At 36.1% G+C, this 25,998-nt stretch overlaps 1 protein-coding gene across 1 annotated transcript in view; it reads left to right on the forward strand.

The window, feature by feature from the left end:
* Positions 1 to 25,795, forward strand: part of edil3a (EGF-like repeats and discoidin I-like domains 3a) — a gene marked incomplete in the record, with an annotated part of 148,207 nt that extends 122,412 nt beyond the window's left edge. The window contains 2 exon segments of the mRNA XM_014008388.1: positions 11,794 to 11,949; positions 22,296 to 25,795. Coding sequence (XP_013863842.1) covers positions 11,794 to 11,949; positions 22,296 to 22,445 — 306 coding nt within the window.
* Positions 25,796 to 25,998: the final 203 nt, after the last annotated feature.

The following is a 25,998-nucleotide window of genomic DNA, read 5'->3' on the forward strand; positions in this document are numbered from 1 at the left end:
ATCAACATTTTGGAGAACTTTATCATGTGAACTGTCTCCTATGTCCTTTCAACCTAAGAGTATTATTTGATATATACAGGCTGCATTCTCAAATGCTTTATTTTCACTGTTCTCATCTACAATTAATCTAAATTAAATGATTGCATATCATTTGTCCCTGCACAATCAACATTCAAACATTCCAGATGCATTCTTTATTTCACCATATTTTTTATTATTGTTTGTCCTACAACTATATGCACAAAAACAAATCAATTTTAGGAGCACATGTARCTTTGCTTACTTGCTCAACTAATTAAAGAAATAAAATGCCAAWGGGCCAACATCTTGGCATCATCAACATCATCTCTGTTGCAATCAGTGAGACGAACAGAACCATTTAACCGCAAATAGAAGATAGCTTAAAAAAAACAATGTGAAAATATCTCACAACTTAGTAGCCAAAGAAGACCTAGAGGAGGTTGTAAAGAGGCAAGCTTTGACAGATTGGTTTTGGTAACATAGTTAGCAACAAAAAAAATATGGATCTGCACAGGAGTTTGATGCTCACAGTTATAAGTTCATGAACAGGACAGCTTAAGTCAGGTAAAAAATTAAATCAGGTGTCAAAAACACAATAACTGCACAAAGATTTGGACAAATTTCAGCCAGAAGTGGAAAACATATTTGTGGTGTGAGAAGAATCATTGGGGAAATGAGTCAAAGTTGATGAGGCATTTTAGCAAATGACTTCCAAGATTGTTTTTACAAACAGTAAAGTTTGCCCGCAAGAAAACTAGAAATTGTCCTTTTATTAGCAATATTATTCTGAACCAAAAATAAATTTTAATGCCAAAGGGTTAGTTTTCCATTTAACAGGCAGCTCACTAACCAATATAAAGTGACACTGATTTACAAAGATATCAGTGTACACCAGGGAGAGACAGAAATGAAAGACTAGTTTTTAAATTGGAAGAAAAAAATGCTCTTTTTTGTGTGTGTCAGGCTGGATATTTAGCCACCTTGCTTCTTAAAGTGTTCAGGTCAGATATTACCTGCTTAGACTTGAGATAAAAACTATTGGCTATCAATATGAAATGATTCTGGCTTCAACATTCAAAGTGGAAACTTTCAAATCTCTGGGTAAATAATCCTCCTGTTTCAAATCAACGTCACAACTGTGGCAGGCGCTCGCAAAGTCCATTTACTTTGACAAAATGCAACCAGGTGGGAAAGCAACACATCTCAGATCAAAAAATCCATGGCTCCCGTGTCTTGAAAGGCTCAAGTTTGTGTAAGCTGCACAAGCATGACAATTCATATTGATAAAAACCAGCAGCAAGGACCACAAAGTAAATGACAACTGCAGTGATTTGGCAGCACTGTCTCACAGAAAACTGAAGCAGTGACAACTGTTCTGTGGGATGTAATGAAATGTATTTGGGAAAAAAACATTTATTTTCAGATTTCTTTTAAGATTCTGTAACATAGTGTGTATTTGTATTCTCATAAAATATTACATGAATATTTTGTGAATTATAAATACAACTTACCTTCTGATGTGTCAGAATCTGTTGATTTTGTCCTGATTCAGAACTCAGTTTATACTTGTGTATTAATAGAAGTAAACAAATTAAACAAAATCTTAACTAAAGGTTTGTCTGAACAAAAAAAATGAGGTTTAAAGAAAGCAAAAATGTCAATGAAATAAAATAAATAAATAAAAATAAAAACAAAKGCTGCTCATTCCTAAAGTGTGACTGTGACATTATGTTGAGGCCTTTTTTTTAACATTTAGTACAGTCAGATTTTGGTTAAATGATGGTTTTTCAGATGAGGATGTCTTTAAAGATGACTATATGGCTTAATTTAGGAATCGCTTTTTATCAAACATCCATGTTGCACAAGATCCATCATTTAAGCATATGGAGTTGCAGTTGGACCAATTTTTGTTTCATTGGAAACACAGAAACAACAAATTAAATGTTTGAAGTAAAAGAGTTTGCTCAGATATAAACTCTGACCCCTTCCTAACCTCAAATCACGGGAACCTGCTAACGATATAAGACAAGTAAGGTAATTACATTTTCATGTTACCATGACTAACTTGCATTTATGATTGGATTAAGGAACAAATTAGACTGGATTCATTGATTTTTATCTTTTTTTTCTCTTTCGTCTTGAACAAAATCTGCTGATACAAGTTTTGGGAGCCAGGACAACAGATGACCATGACTGCAAATCCCTCTGCCAGCATTTTGTCTTGGCAGATGTGCCAGCTCAGTATCAGAGAGGCACAATCTAATTTGCAGCATGTAGCCATGAACAGCGTGGGCATAACTGTGAGACTTGGCAGCTTTATTATTTATTTATTTGTGTGTTTGTGGTTGTTTGCTGTTCTTTTTTTATTTTTTATTTTTTTATTTTTTTGATTGTTGAGTCATTATCAGACTTCTGTAGGGAAGAGCTCCTCGATGGGCCGTGACTGATAGGCAAGTTGGTTTGACGTTTAATGTTGTATGTTGGTTTAAAAATGTCCTYCCCCCAGCTCTCGCTGATTCAGTCAGCAGGAGAACATTATCCAAGAACTTAAAAAGAATCTTAGAAAGAATCYATACTTGTTTTGCGGGGAGATGCCTGATGTAAATTTTATTAAGGAGTTATCGCAAGAACCCCGTTTTAATCCAGCCCAATATGGCTCTTTCTTTTCCCCATTTATTCCATTTCCCTGCAGCTAGTATGCTGATTCAATTAACATCCGAATGAAGTTCCAAGAGGGCTGTTAAATCCATCTGCTTTTCCCATTCAATTGGGTAATTTTAGCATTCCTTCCCTTCAACTACACCCTATCATGTGCAAGTTTGGAATGTGCAAAATGCAACTCTTTTGTTTTCATTATTCTAAAAAAAAAGGCATCATATCCTCCAACAACAAAACCAGATCTCCATCTCTCTCTCTTTCTCTCTCGCTCCCTCCATGATCCCCACATCCCTCCCTCTCAGCCAGTGCCGGCTGCATTTATCTGTTTTATCTTGGGATGATTGATCCAAAAGTCTGCAGCAGTGCCTGCTGTAATCGCAGGATCTGCAGGAACTGTCGGACGCAAACGCGCCAGATCTTGAATCAGCGTAACAGAGCCTGGGTCCAGTATGTTGTGCATATGTAGTTTATGTTTAAAGGTGTGCTGAAGTCATGTTTCGACAAGCAGGTTAGCTCGTGTTTATGTATTGCATCTTTGTGTTCATTTATCCAGAGAATGTGTTGAGTTCATTTCAGAACAGTTCAAAGTCAAGAACCAGATATAAATGTTGGGGGGAAGAAATAATAAAATGACACTAATAAAATATAAAATGGTCATTTATGAACATAAGTGGCCTCTTCAATTTAATAGGTTTCGTGAATTTGAAAGATATTACTTTGCACTTGTTTTTATTTATTCCACCAAGGGTGTGCTTTCCTGCTTTCAGAATTACAGATTTATATTCAAATGAGATCACTCACTGAGACAGGTGACTTTTAGATTTTTTTCATTGACTAAGGGTCCATCAGACATCTTGCACAGTGCACGTTAAACAGTGTGTGAAAGTGTCTAGTCTGTTGTCAAGGACATTTTGATGCATACAAATCTGACTACCTATCTGCACTCGTACTGACACTGGAAGCTCATAGCTTGTTCWACTGATGCCACTCTTCTTGCTGTAAATGATGCAGAATACCATGGTTTTGTTTTATTTATTTATTTTCTCAGCCACAGTCGTTTTCTTTCTTTAGTTTATGCAATCCTTCAGACTGAACTTGACACACTGCAGTGAGACTCCCGTATGTTTCTATCTGTGTGCTCTAAGGAGCTTGTTAGAGACATGTCCAGACAGTAAAGTTAACAATGGTAAAATCCCTGTCATAAATAGTGCACCACAAGATATTTGCAAGTCCAAACAAATTTTGTGTACAGTGTCTCATCACTGTWAGAACACGATATAATGAATATTTGAAAGCCATTTGTGGAATAAACAAGTCTGAAGCTATGGCTGAAAATTAGCTCATTAAGACTACATGTAGGACTTCTGTAGGTTGCAGAACCATTTTTCTTCTGCTTTTATAAAGTTTTATAAACACCAATATTGTCTTCTGCATGAATTAAAATCAATAGTTGTGCTGCAATTTAGGCTGTCTATATATATACAATCATAAAAAATTTAGGTCAGAATCAACAGCAGAAGCAACTGTTTCTCTGGATCCTACAAACTGTGGTGTACCACAATTTCTGGCAATGATAAGTTCTTGAGAAACATACTTGATTATGTTTGACTGTGAGTCTAAGACTGACCTGCCAGGTGTCGAACAGACTAGGAAAATAACATTTTCCTAACTRGTTGATTGTGTTCGTAGTCACTTTCAGAATATTCTGAAACTCGGTGAAAGTGAACTTGTTCACCTGAATGATATGTGCTTATTATGATTAGAGGCTGAACCAATATATACCTAAAGTTAGTTTTACTGTCTCCCATTGGACATTACCGTTTGGAATATAAGGAGGGCTTTGACAGGAAATCACAAGGTAAATACTCAACACATACAAGCAGCTGATTGGTGCTGCAGCTGGTATTGTGCAGATCAAAAGCAAAAAGAAATTTCTTTATAGAGATCTTAATCCTACATAGAAGAACTGGATATATCTGTCCAGAAAGCCAATGTTTTTTGTTTGTTTGTTTGTTTTTTCTTCCCACAATGTGCTTTGAAAAAGAAAAAAAAGTCAAAACTCTATTCAGGCTTGATTCATGGTTCTTGTACTGTTCAACTGTAAGCTTGACCTGAAACCCTGGGTTACATGGTCCCTTCATTCTAGACTTTGTAGCCACCACAGCATTGATGTCATGGATGTTTGAACTTGAAGTGATCTATTCTTTTCCGTTCTGTTTTGGAAACTATTGCTTTAATCCAGGGGTGTCCAGTCCTGGTCCTCGATGAACTTCTATCCCGCATGCTTTACTTGTTTCCCTGCTCCAACACGCCTGATTCAGTRATTCAATTACCTCTTCAAGTTCTGCAGAAGCCTAGTAATCACTCATTCATTCAAATCAGGTATGTTGGAACAAACAAACAAGTAAAACCTGTAGGRTAGCTGCCCTCAGGGACCAGGATTGTTCACCCCTGCTGTAGACAAATTGTTAAAAACAAACAAAGAAGAAAAGCATACATTTCCAGAATACTGTGGTAAGTCAGTGTTTTATTAGCAGTCAAATGATCCGTTTTTGCATTTATCCCCATTATTTAAAATGAATAACTATTTAGAAAAGGAAACCGATAATAAATACATGAGATGGTAAGCACTAGGGTAAACAATGTAAAATTAAAAAAAATAAAAAATTTGACCTGGAGTCTATTTTACTTGGTGCAAAACCTCATTGTAATACCAATCAAAGCAATTTCCTTCATGTCAGTACTTGACTATTTGTGTTAAAAAGCCATGTCAAATATGACTCCTATAAAGGTTTGTAAACATCAAATTTGATTTTATGAGAAATTAAATGGTGCTGAGTTTGTTGCATACATTTTTCGAGAACAGGTGTACRTTTTTACTTTAGCCACAAATGTTGGGAATTCTTCATGCAAATGTGCTGGTGAAAAGATTAGAGTGAAGAGAAGCGGGGAGAACGTGGGAGGATGTTTATTCAAGGTTCAATCCTTGTATAACTGCTYGGCTTTCCGATTGGTGTTTGTCACCAGTTTGCAGTTTACCGTGAGTTATTGCACAGGGGTTTTCCTCCATTTGTATCTGTAGCATTTTAATGGGATTGTTGCAATTTAGACGTGACTCTTGCAAGTTACATTAAAATGACTCATTCTTATCTGTGACAAAAGGCAAACATTTTCGTGGCAAGACAGCAAATGTCACACATGATCCGTCTTTCAGGGAACAGCATTTGACATCTCACACTCATCACTCTCAAGAGTGGCGAACGCAAGTAAAACAGGAAGAAAGGGGAATTGTTAAAGTTCACGCTGGAATGTTGTCAGTGCCATGCTGACCTGCCTATGATGCTTTCCCACTGTGACATTGCCTTTTCTATGCTGGATGCTCCAGGGCAACTTCAGACTACCTACACACCTTCCCTGCGTGAAAGCTCAGCAGGCGTTTATACCTTCTGACATCTCATCACCCCATGTGGGAAAACAATGATCACAAAAGGTGTTAGAAAAAGAGATTGACTCTGTGTGATTGTGTGTCTGTGCATTTTTTTTTGTTTTGCTTGCCAAGAAATTCAAACGAGGACGTAATGTTATTTTTTGAAAAACAGATCATGCACTGTGTGCTAATGCACAGAGCCTTTTAACTTGAAGACTGATTGCAAATCCTATATGACATGACAAATTACTGAGTGAGAAAGACAGCCTCAAAACAAACAAAAGGATAAATCTTGCAGTTTTGTCAACGAAAACAYAGCAGGAGAATGAGAAATGACGTTTGCTGAGTGTCTCTGGGTACGTTTGCAGATAGAATGAGATACATTAGTGGTGGAGTCTTTCTCAGATATCGTAAACACAAATACAACATTAAATGTTAACARTATTTTTTGTTTTGCTTTGCTGCATGTAGTCACTTTCTAAAATAAATTTAAATAAGATTACTAGAAAACAATGACAGCGCTGTTTTATCAAACTAGCAGCTAAAATAAAGATGTGTATTCCTAAACAGAATATGTTTGCTCAATTTATTAACTTGGAACCTGAGTGAGACTCGAATATTTATTATGGCTGTTTTATTTTCCAGAATAAACAACTAAGAAGTACAGTTTGCCTGGCCAGTAATGTAAATTATAATTTGTTTGTACTGGTCAATTAAAGGTGAAAAAAACTGTTTTCTCTAAAACTACATTTCTTTTTACTTTACTATCATTAGTTTGATAAATTAGTTTTCATCAGTCAAAATGTGGCATTCAACCATTTGTCTAGACATCCTCTGTGGCTTCATTCTTCACTTTGTAAATTATCTTAGGTGTAAGGTTTTCTTAGGGAGCATCATAAAGAGGTCAAATTTGCATCAGCACACCATAGTGGGCTAATAGCTTGTAAATGTTTGTTCTGTGAACACACATAGCTAATACTCTGTGGAGAAGTTAAAATAAATTGGGCTCATTTGGAGAAGATGTTGGTCTTTAAAAAAGTTCTCAGAATAAGTGCCTATTGAACTTTGTGCTTGAACACTTATAGTTTTTTTAAACTCTGTAAGATGCAARACCTGCAATACCCTCACCTTATTTTAAAAAATAAATAAATAAATAAAATAAAACATATCATGGGATTCCTGAACAGAAAGTATTTACAATTTGCAGCCAGCTGACTCATGTGTGGAAAAGTGCACAGTTGAGTATCAGGTTCAACTGATGCCCTGCAAAGCCTACATTAGCTCTTCTGCTRGTTTTACTGGCTAAAAGACTATGGATAATGACTGCTGTGTAAAACCGTGAGAATATGTATGAAAAAGAAAATAGCCCTTATATAGGTTTATGAAAGCTTCCTATGGTGAGAAGMGCATTTCAGTATGTTATTTTCACTCTCTCACTATGGTTTTAAGTTTTAATGATTGCCGCCCTGATGTGGGGTTGATGGACCATAACACTGTCTGCCTTATTTCTTTGCCAGTTGTGCATCTCCGAATTCTGCCCTGTGAGCTATATACAGAAAATATGCATCACACGCACACACTCCCTTTAGACTGTGAAGATTAAATGAATCTTCATCACCTTGGATAAAATCAGCACAGCTGGTGGGAGAATGTTAGTGTTATAGCTATATGTGCTGTGTTCATTAAAAAAAGAAACTTGGCCTCCTTCGGGTTTTTCAAAGACGCCTCTTGCTGAATTAATCTTTTCAGATGGCAATGGCAGAGCCGTTTGAAATGGAGACATGAAATTGATACACTAAGTCTTGTCCTAATAAGCAGCAGGGAAGTTAAAAGTGTTTTGGCAGAAGTGCAGAAAACGTGCAAATAACCAATTAGCCCGATCTTCCATTTGGATGTGCCGCCTCRTTTCAGGTAAAACTAGATTAGAGCTCCAATAATCTTACCTTGTAATCTCAAAAACAAGAGGTGAAGCTGTGAAATGAATTCTTGTTTCATTTCTTTGGAACATCTTTGCCACGAGCRTTCAGCGATGGTTACAAAGTCTACAAACGCTTCCAGTTTGTCTGGGTGAAAAGGCTCACGGAAGAGCGAGCAGGATTGAGGATGTGATGGAAAAAAAAGAACAAAAGGCGGGGGCCGGAGGAGAGACCTTGCTGTAACAAGCTTATCTCACTCCCTAATTCAGTTTGGGCCATCAAAGTGTTGAGAGCCGGCRTCGCTAGGGGCGGTCGTATTTTTTGACCGCTACCTGTGACAGCAATAACAGGTTTCACTTCAAGCGTGCCTTTTGTTTTTTTGTGGCAGACCTGACTGTCTGGGTAGAACAAGATTACCTTTGTGCTCTGCCGCTGGAGCATAATCAAAGCCTCCCAATGTAAGGTGTCGTGGCTCTTTGAATCAACGAAGCAACATCTGCCACTGTTTCCTCCTTGCTTCTTCTATTCAAGCCATTTGTGGTGACGCTCTTGTCTTGGTAACTGAATGGTTGCTTTAATGTCATTAGCAAAGGTGTATATTAACTAAGTAGCTTTACTTTGTTACAGTACTTAAGTATATATATTTTTTGAGGATTTGTAATTTTACCAATTTTTTTTTTTCATGGAAACATTTACTTTTATTTTGTTACATTCAAAACTAATCATTTTACTTCTTTACTTTAAAATGTAATGCCTACAAATTTAAATATAACTGGAAATCATCATGAATACAGTTGCTTATGCACTCTAAAAAAGGAAGTGTTGAATTGACTTAACCAAGTTATGTCAAATGGTTTTCATTAAACCAAGTAAAATAATTATAAAGCAATTTACTCAGCTTCGTTTAGTGGAAGCAGTTTAGTTAAGTAAGTTCAACACTTAATTTCTTTCAGTGTGTGTAAAAGTACTTTTACCCAGAGGCTGTACAGTACTTGAAAAAAATAACAGCAGCAATAATAAGTAAAAGTAAAATTACATGAACAGAAAATTACTTGGGTAAAAATAAATTTAACTGGTGAGAAAATTACTCAAAGTAAAAGTCATAAAACTGTTCACAAGAACTGAGAAAGTAAAGGTAAAAGTACTTTTACATGCTCTCTAAGAAATAAACTGTTGAATTTACTGACCCAAACTGGTTCCACTGAGCTAGGTTGTATATATACTTTGCTCATTTTACTCAACTAGGCTTCATGGAGTCAGTTGACATGACTTTGTTGAGTAAATCTAACACTTCGTTTTTTAGAGTGCATAAACATTTCACGATGAGTTCAAACATATTTAATTTTGTATTGAGTTACTTGGTATTACATTTTAAAGTAGAGAAGTAAAAGTATAATTTTTTAGCTTTAAAATGTAATGAAATAAAAGTAAAAGTAGCCATTTAAAATGTATTGGTAAAATTACAAATCTCCAAAACACTACTTAAGTACTGTAACAAAGTAAATGTACTTAGTTACTATAAACCTCTGCTTTTACCTTCCCAATTCTTATGAGCACTTTTATGACTTTTATTTAAGTACTTTCCTGATAAGTGAAATTATTCTTTACCATTTTCCATTAGGGTAATTTTACTTTTACTTAGTTATTTACTTAGTTATTTATTTTACAGTACTTTATATAACTTTGGTATTTAGACACATCACTGCGTTTTTTTTTTCATTCTTATATTTTTTGCTATTAATAGGTAAAACAAAGATGTGCAAATGAAAGTGCATGCAGAATTTAAAAAAATTAATGAATTCACAACAAATGAGACCCATATGTGCACTATGAAGGATGTGCATGAATGCATACCTTTAAGCACAGCATTATAAAGTGTCCACACTCAAACTTTTGTCCTGCTTCTGGAAGTTTCACAAATGGAGAGCTGGAATGTTTGATCCTTGTATGTGCTTGGGAAAGTGTCAAAAGTTTGCTTTTTTTATGCCTACGCACATACATAGACACAGCAGGAAGTTAGCATTGAAGGGAGCCTTTATAATATCCAGGGAAACAAACCTTAATCTTCAAATAGGTGGTAGAGAAGCTCAGATGCATTGTTAAAACCCTATGAGAGACAACGCCTCTTGAGTGACTCCATGTTTATATCTCCAGCATGTTCCAGGGCTTTAAAACAGCCGACAAAGATGTCGTGCGGTGTGCCAGGATTTACTGTGGTGTTCTGCCATATGTCAAGACCAAAACAGAGCCATAAATACCTCACACATTAGTATTGTTTTATCTAGTAGTTGTATCTACAAGGAGCACGCCCTGGTTTTTTTTGTGTTTTTATTTCAGGGCAGAATGATACAAAATTTACTGGCCTGTGACCAGCCCAATAATTTTGAGGTATGGCAGCATTATATAGCATGTTCAGCAAAATAAGGGAGGAAAAGAAATTGTCCCTAGGTGTGAGTGAGAGAGGGAATGCTTGTTTGTCTCGTTTGTCTTTATGTGTGTCCCTGTGATGGACTTGCGACCTGTCCAGGGTGTACCCCGCCCCTCGCACTGTGACTGCTGGATATGGGCACCAGTGACCCACGCGACCCTGAAAGGAATAAGCGTGTACGGAAAATGGATGGATAAAGAAAAGAATCTGTGCGTTTACATTTCCCCTACATGCCTGTAAATTTTCCCACCATCTCTGTCAGTCAAATACATTTAGCATTTCGTGTAAGTTGAGGCTGCTTTCATCGATGTGACAGCTTTACAGTGACATTTAAGCTTTAAATACCATCAGGGAACATCATTAATTATTTATAATTTATCATCTGACAAGGTTATAAAACAACATGGCAAGCACATCAGCCTCAGTGGGAAGCCACGGGCATTTCTTTATATTTTAATGTCTGGTATTTGCATCAGTAAGTATAAAATAGTTTAGTTTTTTTTGTTGTTTTTGAACCTACATGCTGTTGGCATTTCTCACTGTGTAGAAATGAACATCAATAGTTACACAGTTGCTTCCTCATAATGATGAAAGTGAAGGAGGAGTGAAAGATTTCACATAATAAGACACTTGATATTGTGAGCAATGCACCTTACTAAAATACCCATGTTAGCCAGCAATGACTCACACTTAACTCCTACTTTCTTTTGTTAGATACATCATTCATTTGACATTAACTTACTGAAAATCTGCTTAGATGTAAAAGCATTACTTTGTCCTTGTTGCAGAGACAGCTTTGTGTTCTTGTTGTCGACCTGCTTTAGGGTAGAGTTAAACTTCCTTTCTGTCTCAAAGCTACTTCTCTGAATATGTATTTTAATAGATTAAGCACATAAGTGATCATTAAAAAAATGTTCATCTGTGTAGCACTTTTATGCATTTGCTGCTGAGTAACTTTGCACAGTAAAATTCTTTGCAACAAATGAGATCCCATTAAAATTTAACCCAAATGGAGCAGCGTGGCTCTCAGAAGCTGCTGCAGCGTGCAATTTCTGTTTTGCTGAGGCGAGTCTTTGACTTAGGCTTGTTGTTCAATATTCTGTGAATAATTGAAAGTGACTTGACTCGCACCCAGTGTCTTTATTCAGTAAATCTACCGCTGACGTCGAAAGAAAAAAACAAGAAATGATGCCGACTTTATCGTATAAAATAGAAAAAAACTAAACGGACACGGTCAACAATTTTTAACTTACTAAACTCTTAAAGAGAGGAAACCGATCATTCTGCTTGATTTGTTTCTCCTTCTCTCTTTTTATGTCCCTTTGTTGTTTGTTTGTTTTTAGGTGGACCTGCTTTTGCCGACCAAGGTTACGGGTATCATCACCCAGGGAGCTAAAGACTTTGGGCACGTCCAGTTTGTCGGCTCATACAAACTTGCTTACAGTAACGATGGAGAGCGGTGGAGTGTATATCAAGATCAGAAACAAGGAAAGGACAAGGTAAGTTGCTTTCACACCAAGTTGACTGTGCTTCTGCATATTAATGAGCAGATTGTGTATTAGAAACAGATCTTCATTGTTAGTGCCAAAATAAACATAGAAACAGACTGAGGGATAAAATGCCTACAGGTACTTTGAGATCATACGGACTGAAATATATATCTGGAAAACAAAGGTAGGTACTGTTAGCAGGGATAAAAGCAAAGCAGAAGATGGAGGTGATTCTGAGGGGAACAAAGATACCAAGCTGCAAAGATTAAAAAAAAACAGATTTGAACTGTGAAGATGTCCATTTTGAAAGGTGTCTGCTTCAGTTTTTTATGCCCCGTTAGCATCTTTGTTTTATCTCCGGTTTAAACAGAACCAGACTGGTCTGTCCTCTTTTCCTCTGCTTGGTTCGAGATCAGATAAAATCTCGCTGTCAGCCTGGCCTGAGATGTGCTGAAACTCTTGTTTACGGCTCTTCAACACAGTTTACATGTCCCTCGCAAACGTCCATGACAGCAGAGACGATGTGCCGCAGCCGCAGGCTCCCCTGATATGAGCTGTGCAGGCACAGGGTTTCTGTTGAAACCAAAGTCTCTTGTCTTTCATATGCTATTGGCAGGAGAGGTGGTGTTTGCCTTTCTCTTCTGCTGTGTTATTAAAAGATAAGCCCTACTTTTTCTCCTTATGTAATGCTGATGTGCTGGCTGAGGAAATCAAGAAGCAAAGTTTGCACACTCCCGTGTGATGTGCAATTTTAATCTACAGTCTAATTTCAGTTTCCATCTGTCTCTTAAATTTTTGCTCTGAATAATTTAGATCATACAGTAATCATCATTTTGTTAACTTGTGGAAACTGCATAAATAAATACATGAAAATTAAGTTTTTATGAAACTGTTTGAATGTGTAAAAGTTCCTCTACTTAATTGGAAGACTTGTGTTCATGCATAATATTTTCTGGCAGTCTGGAGAGATTTTATTTCTACAGATAAATCGGAGTAATTAGAAATAATATATTCAAAAGTAGAAACGGCGTCATGCTTAAGTGCCATCACTGTGGTGGCTTGGCAACTGCTCATAAGAACTTAAACAAGCACCAAAAAACCCAGTCTCAATGAAAATTTCTAAGTTTATTTAATTTTATTTAGYAAATTTGCATTTATTTTATTAGGCCTGCTTACATTTTTCAGCAGGAATTCCTGCCTCCTCATATAAAAAAACATCTAAAATTAGTTTTGCTTTCTCATGAMAATCTTTGCAGCGATTATGTGGCAACTTTAACTGCCATCTCAGAGAAGASGAAATTTTATTTTGTTGAAGTCAGCATCATAGATTTAAAATGAGCACTTTGCTCGAGCCAATAGCCCACTACAGTTTGTGCATTCATATTTGCTGTGTGCACACTAATGCTCAGAAATATGTATTTTTTATTCTACCTCTAAAGTTCGAATTTGTTGCTTGATGATGTTATGACTCTCATGAGAAGAATATCTGGCAAGGGGCCAATGCGTGCTCAGCAGGATTTTCTATCAGGCAATCTCAGCTGTGAGCATGGGATGCCCCTCTGCGTGCATGGAGATGCATCTTCTGAAACAGCAGGAGAGGAAAGTACTGATGACGTTCCAGGAAACTATTAATTACATTTATTTCTCTTTATTTTTTTAGTTTTCTTTTTTCCATAGACACATTACAACTTTTCTCATTCTTGTCTAAGACCATTTGAAGATTTTGTTCTTCTCTCTGCGTCCCTTCATTTCRTTGTGTTTGTATTTTTTTATTTTTATAGTGTATAAAATTTTGGGTTTTTTTTAATAAAATGAATAAAAATTTATGAAATGAAATAAAACCAGTTGTTTACATACACATATTTAAGAACCCACATAAATCAGTTTAAACCTTTCCTGCCATAGGTCAGTGAGACTTCTAATGTTTTCCCATTTGCTATGGTGTTGTTTATTTTCACTTTCTTCTGAGCCAAAAGCTTACTTACACAAAGATCTGTATGCCTTCAAACAATGGTGAAAGCCCAGTTGAAGCTTTCAAATTGACAAAAGAGGTTAGGTGACAACATTTGAGTTGTCAGTCTGAGACCAAAACTCTAGTTCATCCTCAGTTACAATTCCCAGGTGCCTGAGGGCTCGTTGTTTGTCTGTTTAAACAATTTTACATAAGCATAAACARCATGAGAATATCGTGCCATTGTACTGCACAGGAAAGAGTGGTTTTTCTGTGTTCCCTAGATAGATGTAGTTTTGTGTCAAATGTGCGTATTAACCCTAAAACAAAAGCAGTAGAGCCAGTAAAGATGCTACTAAAATGGGYTAAAAAATGTCACTATTGGCAGTGATGACAGCTGTACAAATACCGTCTGAAAAGGTCAGTCAGTGAGGAAAAAGTCATTGCTCCAAACACAAAGTAAAAAAGACAGATTACAATATGAAAAAATGTGTAGACTGGTATGATAACGGGGAAATGAAAAGATTGCAWGCATGAAAACAACTTGGTGAGGTGGCATTGTCACAGTGTGAGGGTATGTTGTTGCAAAGGGGTCTGGTGCACATCACAAAGTTGATGACATTATGAGGATAGAACATTCTGGAAGCATTGAAGGAACAAGACAAAACAACAATCAGAAAGTTAAAGCTTGAGCACAAATGGGCCTTCCAAACAAACAACGACTCGACGCATGCTGCCGGATTACTTACAAAGTGGTTTGAGGACAACAAAGTCAATGAAGAGGAAATCACAAAACCCTGATCTCAGTCCTAAAGAAAACTGGTGGATAGAGCTGAAAAGAAATGGACAAACAAGGGCAGCCTACAAACCTGACTCAGTTACACTGGTTCTGTCAAGAGGAAATGGGCACAATTCCAGCAAAGCATACCCAAATCAGTTGAGCCAAGTCATGCCCATGCAACAAAATGATTTGTTGAATTTACTTAACCAAATTATGTCAAGTGGTTCCATTAAATAAAGTTGAGTAAATGTAACRAGATTTATTTGTATTGCCTAYATAAGTCTTGTTACATTTACTCTGCTTTTTTTTTTCCGAGTGCATGTTAAAAGAAATACAATCAAATATTTACCAACATCTCTCTCTCATTACCTGGACATTTGGCAATTAGAAATTAACTTGGAAATTATAACTGACCTGAACAAAAAAAGTTAATTTAATGTCTGTAATATAACTAATACTTTTATGTCCATGACATAAATAATGGTTATGTCATTTTAATACAATCTGTTTAAACCTCTGGTTTCAGTAATTTGTTGTGTCCTTTGTTGTAATATAATGCGAATCAGAAACCATGATACTCTGAGTAAGTGTGCTCTCTGAAAGAGGCCAGGCGTGTTTAGCAAGATGTCTGAAAGACAAGTGTTTTTTTTTTTTAATGTATGGTTCTTCAAGGTGTTTTCCTCCTTCAGTCAACTGAAGCAGCCATTAATGCTAGAGGACACATTATGCTGTTGGCCTCTCGAGGCTCCTCCTGGCACGGCACAGTTCTTGACTTGGCAGGGATATACTGCAAATGTGCGCGCGCCCGAGTGTCTGGCTCGAGCGCAGAGGTGGAGGCTTGTAAGTATTCTTCTCAGCTTCCCCCTCCAGCTCCTGTGTGGCAGAGGCTTCAGGCAGTTAGATCTAGATTGAGAGAGGAGGTGCTTTTAGAATACAGATGTTGCAAAGCGAGCCACAGCAGCATGCATAACATCCCTTTGCAAAAAAAAAAAAAAAAAAATCTATGAAGTGGTTTGTTTGCCTTCTCTTTTACACACAAATCCCATAAAACAACACGTAACTGAAACGAATCAGTCCACTATTTAAACATCCCATAATTCCTCCTATCAGCYGTCTGCATGCTTCCCACACTCATGCTGCTTGTGTTGACTGGTCGAGGGCGAGTATCAATATTTACACTGTCCGTTGATGGGGGCAATCAAGCACAAAAGTAATCGATTTATGTTTAATAGTGTTTCACAGGTGGCGTAGGGTTAATTTGCCATTAGAGCCTTCTGTTCCCTCCAGCCCACAAGGTAACTGTTAGATAGCTATAAATACAATCATGGTGAAATTACTCTTTAATATTCATATTTTGTTTTCTACGGTCCTGGAAAATATTAACCAAAGCCCCGGTGCCTCTCAGGATTGGAAAAACACTTCACAAGCTATTAAAAATAAGCCATTGTGAGTTTAATTGAGTGAAACTGCCTTGTCTAAGTTGGCGTGCCATTGTTGACCTTTCAATGAAGACCCAGCCGAGTTTTTTTTTTCCGTTTTTTTTTAAAAATTTATTTTATTTTATTTTTTACCACAGCCGGATCAGGCGAGATGAGGCCAGAGGGCAAATACTTCCAGGGAGCCCGATCCCTTGACCTGTGCAGCAGGTTTAAATAATAGAAAGCGGGCAGCGTTGTAGCGCCAGAGAAGCATRAGGTCTGTCCTAAAAATACAGTGTGTGCTTCTGACTCCACCAGCCAGACAAATCAATAGCTGCGAGCTGAGATGTTATTCTTTGTTCAGATTGAGGACACACAACGCCATTTTTTTTTACCAAGCAGAAATTAGATAATAGTTGCAGGCTAACATTCATCTGTGAAATTTTAATTAGATTTAGTTGCTGTTCTGTATAAATGTCACTATTTGAATCAAGAAAACTTGTGAGGTCAGAACAATTACCCTTTTTTATTCATTATTTTTTTAGTGTTATTTTACATTCTCAACATTCTCAAACCCGTTTTCAAGTATTGTTTATCTTGTAAACACACTTTCAAACATTTTTCCCCCAAAGGACTTAATCTATTGAAGTCAGTTTATTTATTTTTTTAAACCATAGCATTTACACTTTATTATACTTCACAGAGCTGCTTTTATAGAGGATTTGATTTAAATTTTTTTCCAGACTATAATTATTTTATTTTATTTATTTTTTTTTTTTTTACTATCGGAGGATCCATTTGTGTTAAGTCTAAATAAACAAAGGCTGTTAAAAAAAAACTTGGCAATTTGATTTATTTGTAAATCTGTAAATCTTCAAGGTGACTGATAACATGGTTCTAGAAATTTCCAAAACTGCTTTTAATCTAAGGTCTTCACAAATAAAACAGATAAATCCAATAAAGAAATGGTTTCAGAATTTAAATAGTCATGATATGTTAGTTATCTTTTTAAGGTTCTGCAAAGCACGTTACTGTGGTTTTCTCCTTTGTTCACTCACACAGTGCTGATTATTACTGTGTATCTGGATATGCAACACTTCACACTGCAAGCACACATCAAAGCATCCAAGAACTCAGGGAAACATAATTGCTGATTAACTTCTTATTGTTTAAAAAACACAGAGTTTATGCCACAGTTTTGATTTACTGGCAAACAAGTAATAAGCAAATTTAATTTTTAGAAAAATAAAAAAATAATATATGTGCATTTTACTTTGCTTACAAGACAAAACCCTTGTTATAAAATAAAATTCAGTTTTCTACAGCTTTTATAATGTGTTATGCTCTGTTCTTAATAGTAGTTACAAGCTTAGATGTAGTTTAAAGCTGCAGTCTGTAACTTTTTAAAATATATATTTTTGACATATTTGTTAAAACTGTCACTATGTCCTGACAGATTGATATTAGACAGATAATCTCTGGGGGGGGGGACAAAAAGTCCTCTGGCTCCTCCCGATGGTCCTTCTGCCCTCTGTTCAAGACCGAACAGCCAATCAAAAGTGAGGTTTGTCTCACGCACGAGCTCTTGCCACGAGCAGTCCTTGAAGTCCACACTCAGCAGCCTGCTCTGACCAGAAGTACAAGCCACAAACTGCCTGTTGTCTTCAGCATCATCTGTAAGCTCAGCTACAGATCCTCCTGGCCAGAAACAAGACTCCTGCCTGCAGAATATATGGTTTGATGAGTGGAAGGTAGGGTTGAGATGCAGATGTCCTGCTGAGGTTCTCAGAAGCTGAACCCACTCTACTGCGTCTCCCAGTGACCTGCGTGATTCTTCACCACAGCTTCTCTCCATCAGCTGGTAGATGATGATTGTCAAAAACTAGCTGCATAGCATAAAGATGAAATGTCACATCGGTGACAGTTCGGTGTTGTGTTCGCTTGATAGCTATTTATGACTTATAGAAAGAGTGCAACATAATTTACATGTAACGTTATGRCAAAAGGAGCACTTGTGTAGATAAAGTATGGGCAAGACATGATAGTTAAAAATATATTGTTGATGGTTTGTGCTTACCTGGGACGGCAGCTTAGCTCTGAGCTCTGTGTGTTACGGTGGCTCACCTCCTGTTTACAAGCGTGCGTGCTCCCGACTCTGGGCCCTGCTGTGGGGGAGGAGCTTAGGAAGGGGAGCTGAGAGCAGGGGGAGGGACTAGAAGGTTGTATCTGTTCAAAATTTTTCTGTTTTTGGGTTTTCAAGAAACTGCACACAGCAGCTTTAATACAGAGTGACTCAACTGTTATTAATAATACAAGTTGTTTACAAGTTTGCTGCTATTCTTGACAACTACCATGACCTTCCTCTTCCTTATTTCAATAAATATCTTTGAATTATTCTCCATACCTTCAGCTTCAAATATGCTATTTTTAAAGATTTGCTTCTGAAACTGTGCACGATCTCTATTGTATTTACATTATATTTATGGCAATATGGCATGTAATGTATTTTTCAATTACACCTGTCAAATATTTAGATAACTGATGCTCTGTAGAGGCTGAATTCTGTTTATGTTTAACTATCAATTATCAGTGATAGTGAGAGTGTAAAACTTGGCACAGATGTTTCAAGACCTTAAAACACATGAACTCAAGCTGGATCCTTAAAACGTTTTAGTGAAATTGGGGCAGGGCACTCAGCTGCTCTTGTTTCTTTCTTTTTTTTTTCTTTTTTTTTTTGCTGGTTCTTATTTTAAGAGTGTGCCTTGTCATTATGAGACGTGACGATTAATCAAAGAATGCTGCACTAAATGCCTCTCTCCCCGGGAGATTGAGAGCTGTTTCCAGCCCACTTCCTGAACAAAATAGTCAAGGTCCAGTGCAGCTTACTTTAATGAGGTTGGGGCACTATCGTGAGCGCATTACCTGCGTGTTAAGATGCCAGAGTCCCCTTTGTGATCCCAGTTATGAGTTTGTTGTTAAGAGGAACTAAAAAGCTTGTAGACTTAAAGATGCCTGACTGACTGATCTGAAGTCACCTGGGGATTAACAAAGACATAAAGGTTTGATGTCACTGGACTGTAATTGTTATAGATTTGTTGATGACACATAATTGCGATAAAATAGGCAAATATTTGTTGCGACCTAACAAAATTTTAAATTTTTCCTACCAAGTGACCAGTCAACCAATTATTTATTTATTTATTTATTTATTTATTTATTTATTTATTTATTTATTTTATTTTACCTAATGACCTATGTGTGCATGACTTGCAGAATTGTATTGTATTGTAATGTATTAGGTCATGCACATTATTTTGTTGCCAGTCTCCACCCTGTGCCCACCTTGGCAGTTGCCTCCACATTTAAAACAGTCACTGTTGAAATGAAGATGGGCAGATTTAGACCATATTTAGTTTTTTTTTAATCATCAGCATGGTTTTTATACCTGGACAGTAGGGGGCTGTGGCCTAAGATGTTTCATGTCAGAGGAGAGCTCCTGTGTCATGACTCTAGCTCTCTTAAAGGAGACATATGCAAAATCCACCTTTTTTTTGGCCAAATACATTTTGTTGTGTACTTGAAGTCTCTAGGATTGCAGAAAATTTGAATTGAATCTCTCCTGGTGCTGTTTAGATATCTTTAGATACTTTTTGGGTTGTTTTTTCTGAACTATTACATCATATCCAGTGACTTTAGGAAACAGTTTTTGTATGTGATTTTACAGGATGTTGATTTTCAGTTTCTTCATTTTTCCTAAATGTCCACAGTGAGAACACAATGAGTTCATGAAATCCAGTGCAACTAAATTCATCGCAAGTACATGATCTTCTAGAGTGTCAATTAGAGTTACTTTTGAATGTATTTCAAATTTAACTTGCTGATTTTTATAGTTATTTTTAAAGGCAAAAGTCTAATTTTCTTTACTATAGACATAACTTGTTTGTTTTATAACTGAATTACATTGAAACAAGATGCAGAGTTTGGATCACTGTATTTGTCTATAGGAGCATAAAGTCAATGTACTATTTATATTTTGCACATTGTTGTGTTAAATTGATGCAACAAAACATGAAAGCATGCACCTGAAAAAAGGTAAAAGCTTGAAATGACAGAGAGCAGACTGAGATGTGATGATGTGTTGTTTATTTGTCTGTAGACATATATACATTGAGTGATAACAGACTAAGCTCTGTGCTCCAGTGCAGATGGGAAAGACGAGACAGGAAGGGTTTCACTGCAGCTGGAAGATGATGAAAAAAAGATAGGAGGATAAAAATAAGACCTGCAATCCTTGTCAACAGACAAATAAGTAAAAAGAAATGAAAATGTATAAATTTCACATTGTGTCTCTGAGAACAAAATGAAAAAGTTGAAATAAAAGTCAAAGGGGATGTAGAAAGAGCAAATCTCACACTAACTTTAAAGTAAATCAGTTTTCAAATTGCATTTTCCATGTTTTCACTTTTTTTTGTCTTGATAGGCAAACAGTTCAAAAAAATCTGACAACTAAATTATCTTTTGTGGGTAATTTTTTAAGAAACCTAAAGGTAGGTGCTTTATCAAGATCAACATAATTATGAAAACTCGACGGACTGTCATTGACATTAGAAAAAAATACAATTGTGCTTTTCTGTGCATTAAGTAGTGCTAACACCCAGCTAAATTGGGCTTCTTAGCATAAAATGATGCATGTTATTTAACTACATAAGCTAAAAGGTTACTTCTAGATAAATTATTTTTGTAATTTTCTGAAAAAAGTCATGCACACATAAAAATGTAAAGCTTGTTTTAAATATTAAAGCTAAATTATATGATTTTAGATAAACTTATCATATTTTTTTAATTCTTGTTAACCTTATTCAGACCAACATGTATTGGTATTCAGTGGTTTTTTTTTTTTCCATTTATCATTGTGTAAACCTTAAAAATGCACATTTTTTAAACTGCTGCAATTTTAAGATAACTACTAAGAGATTTTTTTGTTCTTTTTTTGTAAAGTTATACAAATTTGAAAGCATTAGTCAGAATATTCTCCATCATGTTTGACGCTGTTGTTTTGAACAGGTACAAAATGTACCCCTCTCTTTGTACATTTGCTCCAACCACACAAAATCTAAACCACTGCTACGCCAAAACATCCCTATGAATATTTAAAAGGAATTACCATAAAACAAAAGCTAAATATGTAAATCCCAGTTTTCAGCACCTGTTTGGATTTAACCAACTTGACTTTTTTCATTCCTCACAACACTGAATCCCATTACATTCCAATTACACAGACATAATGATAACAGGGAAATTGAAATGATCAGGTCCTTCAATGAAGCGCTCCCTGTAGATGCATTTCTTTCTAATTTACTTCTTCCTGCTGTCTATTAAGCACACAGAAAAGCATTTGGTAATCAGCAATAGAAGATAAAATGATGAACGTACTGTTCTGTTTTGGATGAGGTCTAGCATTCAACAGTTTGTCGAAGAAAACATTTATATTTGTTGAACAGAAATTAATGTATTATTTTTCTTGCACTAAAACCTCACCTAACACCTTAAATTGATCTTATTTCTAAGTAAAAATCTGTGATAAGTTAAAAATGTTGGTCCAGATTTCACTTCTGTACAGCTCAGTTTCTTTTATTTTGTCCTGAAAAAGGGAAGAAGCAGCAGAAGGATCTTTTATAACAACCTCCCAAACAACAACCAGGGTCTATTTTATTATGAAGCTACAAATAATGGCCTCGAAACATTAAAACCCAATGTGTTTAATATCAATATGATTCAATAAGTTGTAATGTGAGCTGATGTGTTAGTCTAATTTTAAAGGTGGCGCTTCCAGCTGTGCAATTTCAACAATGTATAATTTTCCACAGGAAGAAAACTACTGATTTTCAAATGTGTGTCGAATAAAAAATAATAGCACTCGTTGAAGGTTGTCAAGACTGGAGTGACTGAACTGAAGCTCTGTTTGGCTGAGCGTCAGTCATTATCCGACCCAGGCTTTTAAGGCACAAACGAAAGTGAGAAAATTCTGACCGAGAATACAATTTGTTTTTTTTCTGTGTTACCTGAGATTTGATTCAAAGTGTCTTTCTAAAGTGCTGGAACATATTCAGATAATAGGTGTTCCCAATTTGTTAAACAGAAATCCGTCTTTGGATTCAGCGCTTTTTGGAAAATAAATAACTCCATGCTATTGTTTTTTTTCCAGGTATTCCAGGGAAACTTCGACAATGACACACACAGAAAGAACGTGATAGACCCTCCCATCTACGCCCGGCTCATTCGGATCCTCCCCTGGTCGTGGTACGGCAGGATCACTTTGCGTGTAGAAATACTGGGATGCACAGAGGAAGAGTGATGTCCTTTCCTCCAAATGATTATTATTTTTCTTTTTGTTTTGTTTGTTTTGTTTGTTTTTGAGCCACCACCCCCTGCCCTTTTGGGTACTGGAGTATTATCATGCAATTCTTCAGAAATAAAACTGTTCAGCCTGTAAAAAGAAATTGATTCCAAATGGATTTTTCAAGAATAAGTGTTGCGTTGTGGTGGGGTTTCCTGTTCGTTCTTTTGTACACTAAGTTAAAACCTGCCCCCCGGTCTACTTTTGTCTTTCAGTTTCCTATTTAAAAAAGTGATTTTTGTCTTTTTATTCTTCTCAAGATTGGCCATCCTCTTTGGAATGAACTTCTGTAAAATATATGGGCGGATAGGAGTCAGGGGTGGAGTCTGAACAGGGGTGGGGGGAGGGAGAGGGGTCCCACTGTGGTTTTAACTTGTTGCCATGGAAGCTATTGTACAGTGTCACTTTTTAACAAAGACGTGAAACCTGTCTGTTGTGCTTCACTGGACATTATTAACCGACTTCATATCATAATTAAACTGTCTAAGTATGTAGAGATAACGCCATCATGTTCTGTTTTTTATCTGATAACGACACCCCGTCAAGCCATGGATTTACTCAAAGGGACTCTGACATTGCAGCATCTCTCGAAACACTATCAATTCTCTTGTATTATATGTAAAAGACTAAGAAACTGCATGGTGCGTGAATTATAARTGTATATTATGACAAATCATTTAAAGCCTCCGGCCCTGAGAGTAAATAGCTTTGAATTGGGGACCTATTTTTATGTGCATTTTTAAATCGTACTGAAACGTGACCACACACTTCTAAAGCTCACTCGAGATGAGGGAAATGTGAGATGGATAAACAAGCACTGCAGGTGAAAGTGTCACTGCAGCACAGACAAAGAGGCTTTATTTAATGTCTTCTTGCTCAGTTTCCTTTTTTATTTATTTACAGCTTTGATTATAACTTTTGGGTGATATTTCTCTCCCCTTCCCCTTTTAGCTGTCAGATTCATAAAAAAATATCTGTGTTTGATGTCCTCTCGTCGTCTTGTTGATCGAAGTGAAATGAATTAAGAATCTCAGGATAGATGTCATTCATAATTACCCACGATGTGTAATGTTTGGCCACTGAAAATAAAAGTATATTTCACTGAAAGTATCAAATGAGTAAAAGAAAATATTAAAATTATTCACATTGTGTGCATACGCCAGTTTTTGAACATGTTTTGATTGAGATATGATCAGTGATATCACAGAATAATTAGCTTTTTTACAACAACCATTGACTTCATGTTTCAATCCTAAAACTGCAGTGATGATGACAAATGAACATCAAACAGAATCCGTGATGGTTTAAAATAAACTTTATTGTTCAAATCTTCTTCGGTTGGGTTCTGTAAGAAATCTATGAACATTTAATGTGTTGTAAATATACTGTATCTGTCTGGCATCAGTTTGGATTAGATGCATTGGAATTTTAATTTATCCAGATTGATGAGCTCATGCCATCTGAAAAAACAGTATTCTTTCAGGCTAACACATTAAAAAAATTAAATCACTATCATATTATCAGTACACAGTTGCTAACATCAAATTTGATGGTTATTAAGGTGCAAATAAAGGCAGCAGCAGCTAGCTGTAGTACATCCAGTGTAGTTGGTTTGAATTGCATGTTTTGTTTTCTGCAAAAATTACTGCATAATGAGAATTTTGAGACAGTGTAAAGATTTATAAAACTTAATTACAAACATTACAGTAAAATATTATTTTTTATTATTGTTTTATAAACCAGTATGAAGACTTTGATATTGAAATTGGTTTTAAAGTGGTAATCTACTTTGGCCATGGCCCAGCTTGAATTAGCTGTTAGCTAGTCATTCAAAGACCATTCAAATAGCTATCTACAGGTAAGATATTATTTGTTCATAACCTTTCCATAGAACCCCACTTTGAAAGATCTTTTGATGTTTACACATTTAGTGTCATGGAATGTTTACCTTTTGTGTATTTTCACATGATGTGACCGGATCTGTTTGTAGGTTTACGTGGTTGAAAACTTTACAAGAAAACATAATTATTACAAATGTGTATTTTAGTCAAAAGCATTTATTTCTGCTGATTTCATTGCATAAACACCAATTTTAGCAGTGCTTGTCAGTAAATGAAAAAGCTGCATGGGTAAAGAAACTGAAGTAAACAGAATTAAACTTTAGTTGGGCTACCCTGGGTTACATCAGGGCTTCCTGCTCCTAACAGGTTATTCCAAAGCTCTTGAGTGCCACAATAAGACTTGACATCTACTTTTATGCTTCATGTTTTCTTTAAGACTTGCCAGCTTTCAGTGTCTCAGCAAGCACATAATTTCAGAACACAGTTTATTTGCTCTGAGACAGTAGCTTGAAAAAAAAACTTTCACATGGAGAAAATAATTTGGAGCATCATTTTTTTGAAGTTGTTGATAAAAAACTTTTATTAATGACTTTTCACATAATACCTGCTCACGAAAGCTGGTACCAGACATTTTTCTATCAACACCCAATACAACATAAAGGTTATTTTTGTCTGCTTTATAAATTCAACAGGAAAAAAAGAAAAACAAATTATACAGAGAATTTAAGCTAAAAAAATGCAGATAATGATATGCTGGTCCTCTGCAGTGATGGTAATGTGTTTAAAGAATGTCTTAGAAAACTCTACATGTGTAAGTTCTACTGAATGCATTTGCTGTAGATTGTCCTTATGTGTGAGAATCAATGAACATCACTTGTTAGGTTGTGGGCACGGCATTAATAATATATTTTATTATTATTATTATTTGTTTTGTTTTGTTTTGATTTTAACATCTGTTAATATTTTAGCCCCTACATGCTTATTATTAACCTGACCACTACATGCACTGATCAAGCTTTGTAGAAAGCTTCCTGTGAGCATGTAGGATGAAGCAGGCCTGCTGCAAAGCTCTCAGGAAGTATGCATGATGTATGAAATTCAACGCTACAGTTATTAACCAAGATGTCCACGGGCACATTCTTTTTTCTGCATTTGATGATATGCAGTGGAATAGTTTTTTTTTTAAACCCAATGTCGGCACTGTAAACTTCACTGAACAAATCAAAACAAAAAGAAAAAGGAAACGAAGTGGAAAAACCATGCTGTCTTTGTGTTTCTGTGTCAAATGTTCTCATATTGTTTCTCGCCTCTCTTGTACATCCCCATTCAGAAATCCCAACAATTATATTTCTGCTTATAGATTCAAGCCTGCATAGGAGGGAGAGACTCTGTACAGTCAAAAAATGAGATGTTGCTTCAAACAAAAGCTGTTTCAGTTTGACAAATAAAAACATATGTGTGACAAAGGCTGTGGTGTTTACTTTGATTTTCTTGATGCCTTTATTCTGAAATTCTTTCAGTATAGTGTTATCTTCATTGTATTTGTCCTGTGCTTCACATTCCTAATGTTCAGTGTTAAGCTATAAGAAGCTGTATCCTAAGGGGCCATTCACAATTTCCAACATTAATGCAAGAGTACAAAACATACTCTTTTTTAGCACCCCCCCCCC

Source organism: Austrofundulus limnaeus, unplaced genomic scaffold (genome assembly GCF_001266775.1).
Source record: "Austrofundulus limnaeus strain Quisiro unplaced genomic scaffold, Austrofundulus_limnaeus-1.0 Scaffold49, whole genome shotgun sequence".
Lineage (NCBI taxonomy): Eukaryota > Metazoa > Chordata > Actinopteri > Cyprinodontiformes > Rivulidae > Austrofundulus > Austrofundulus limnaeus.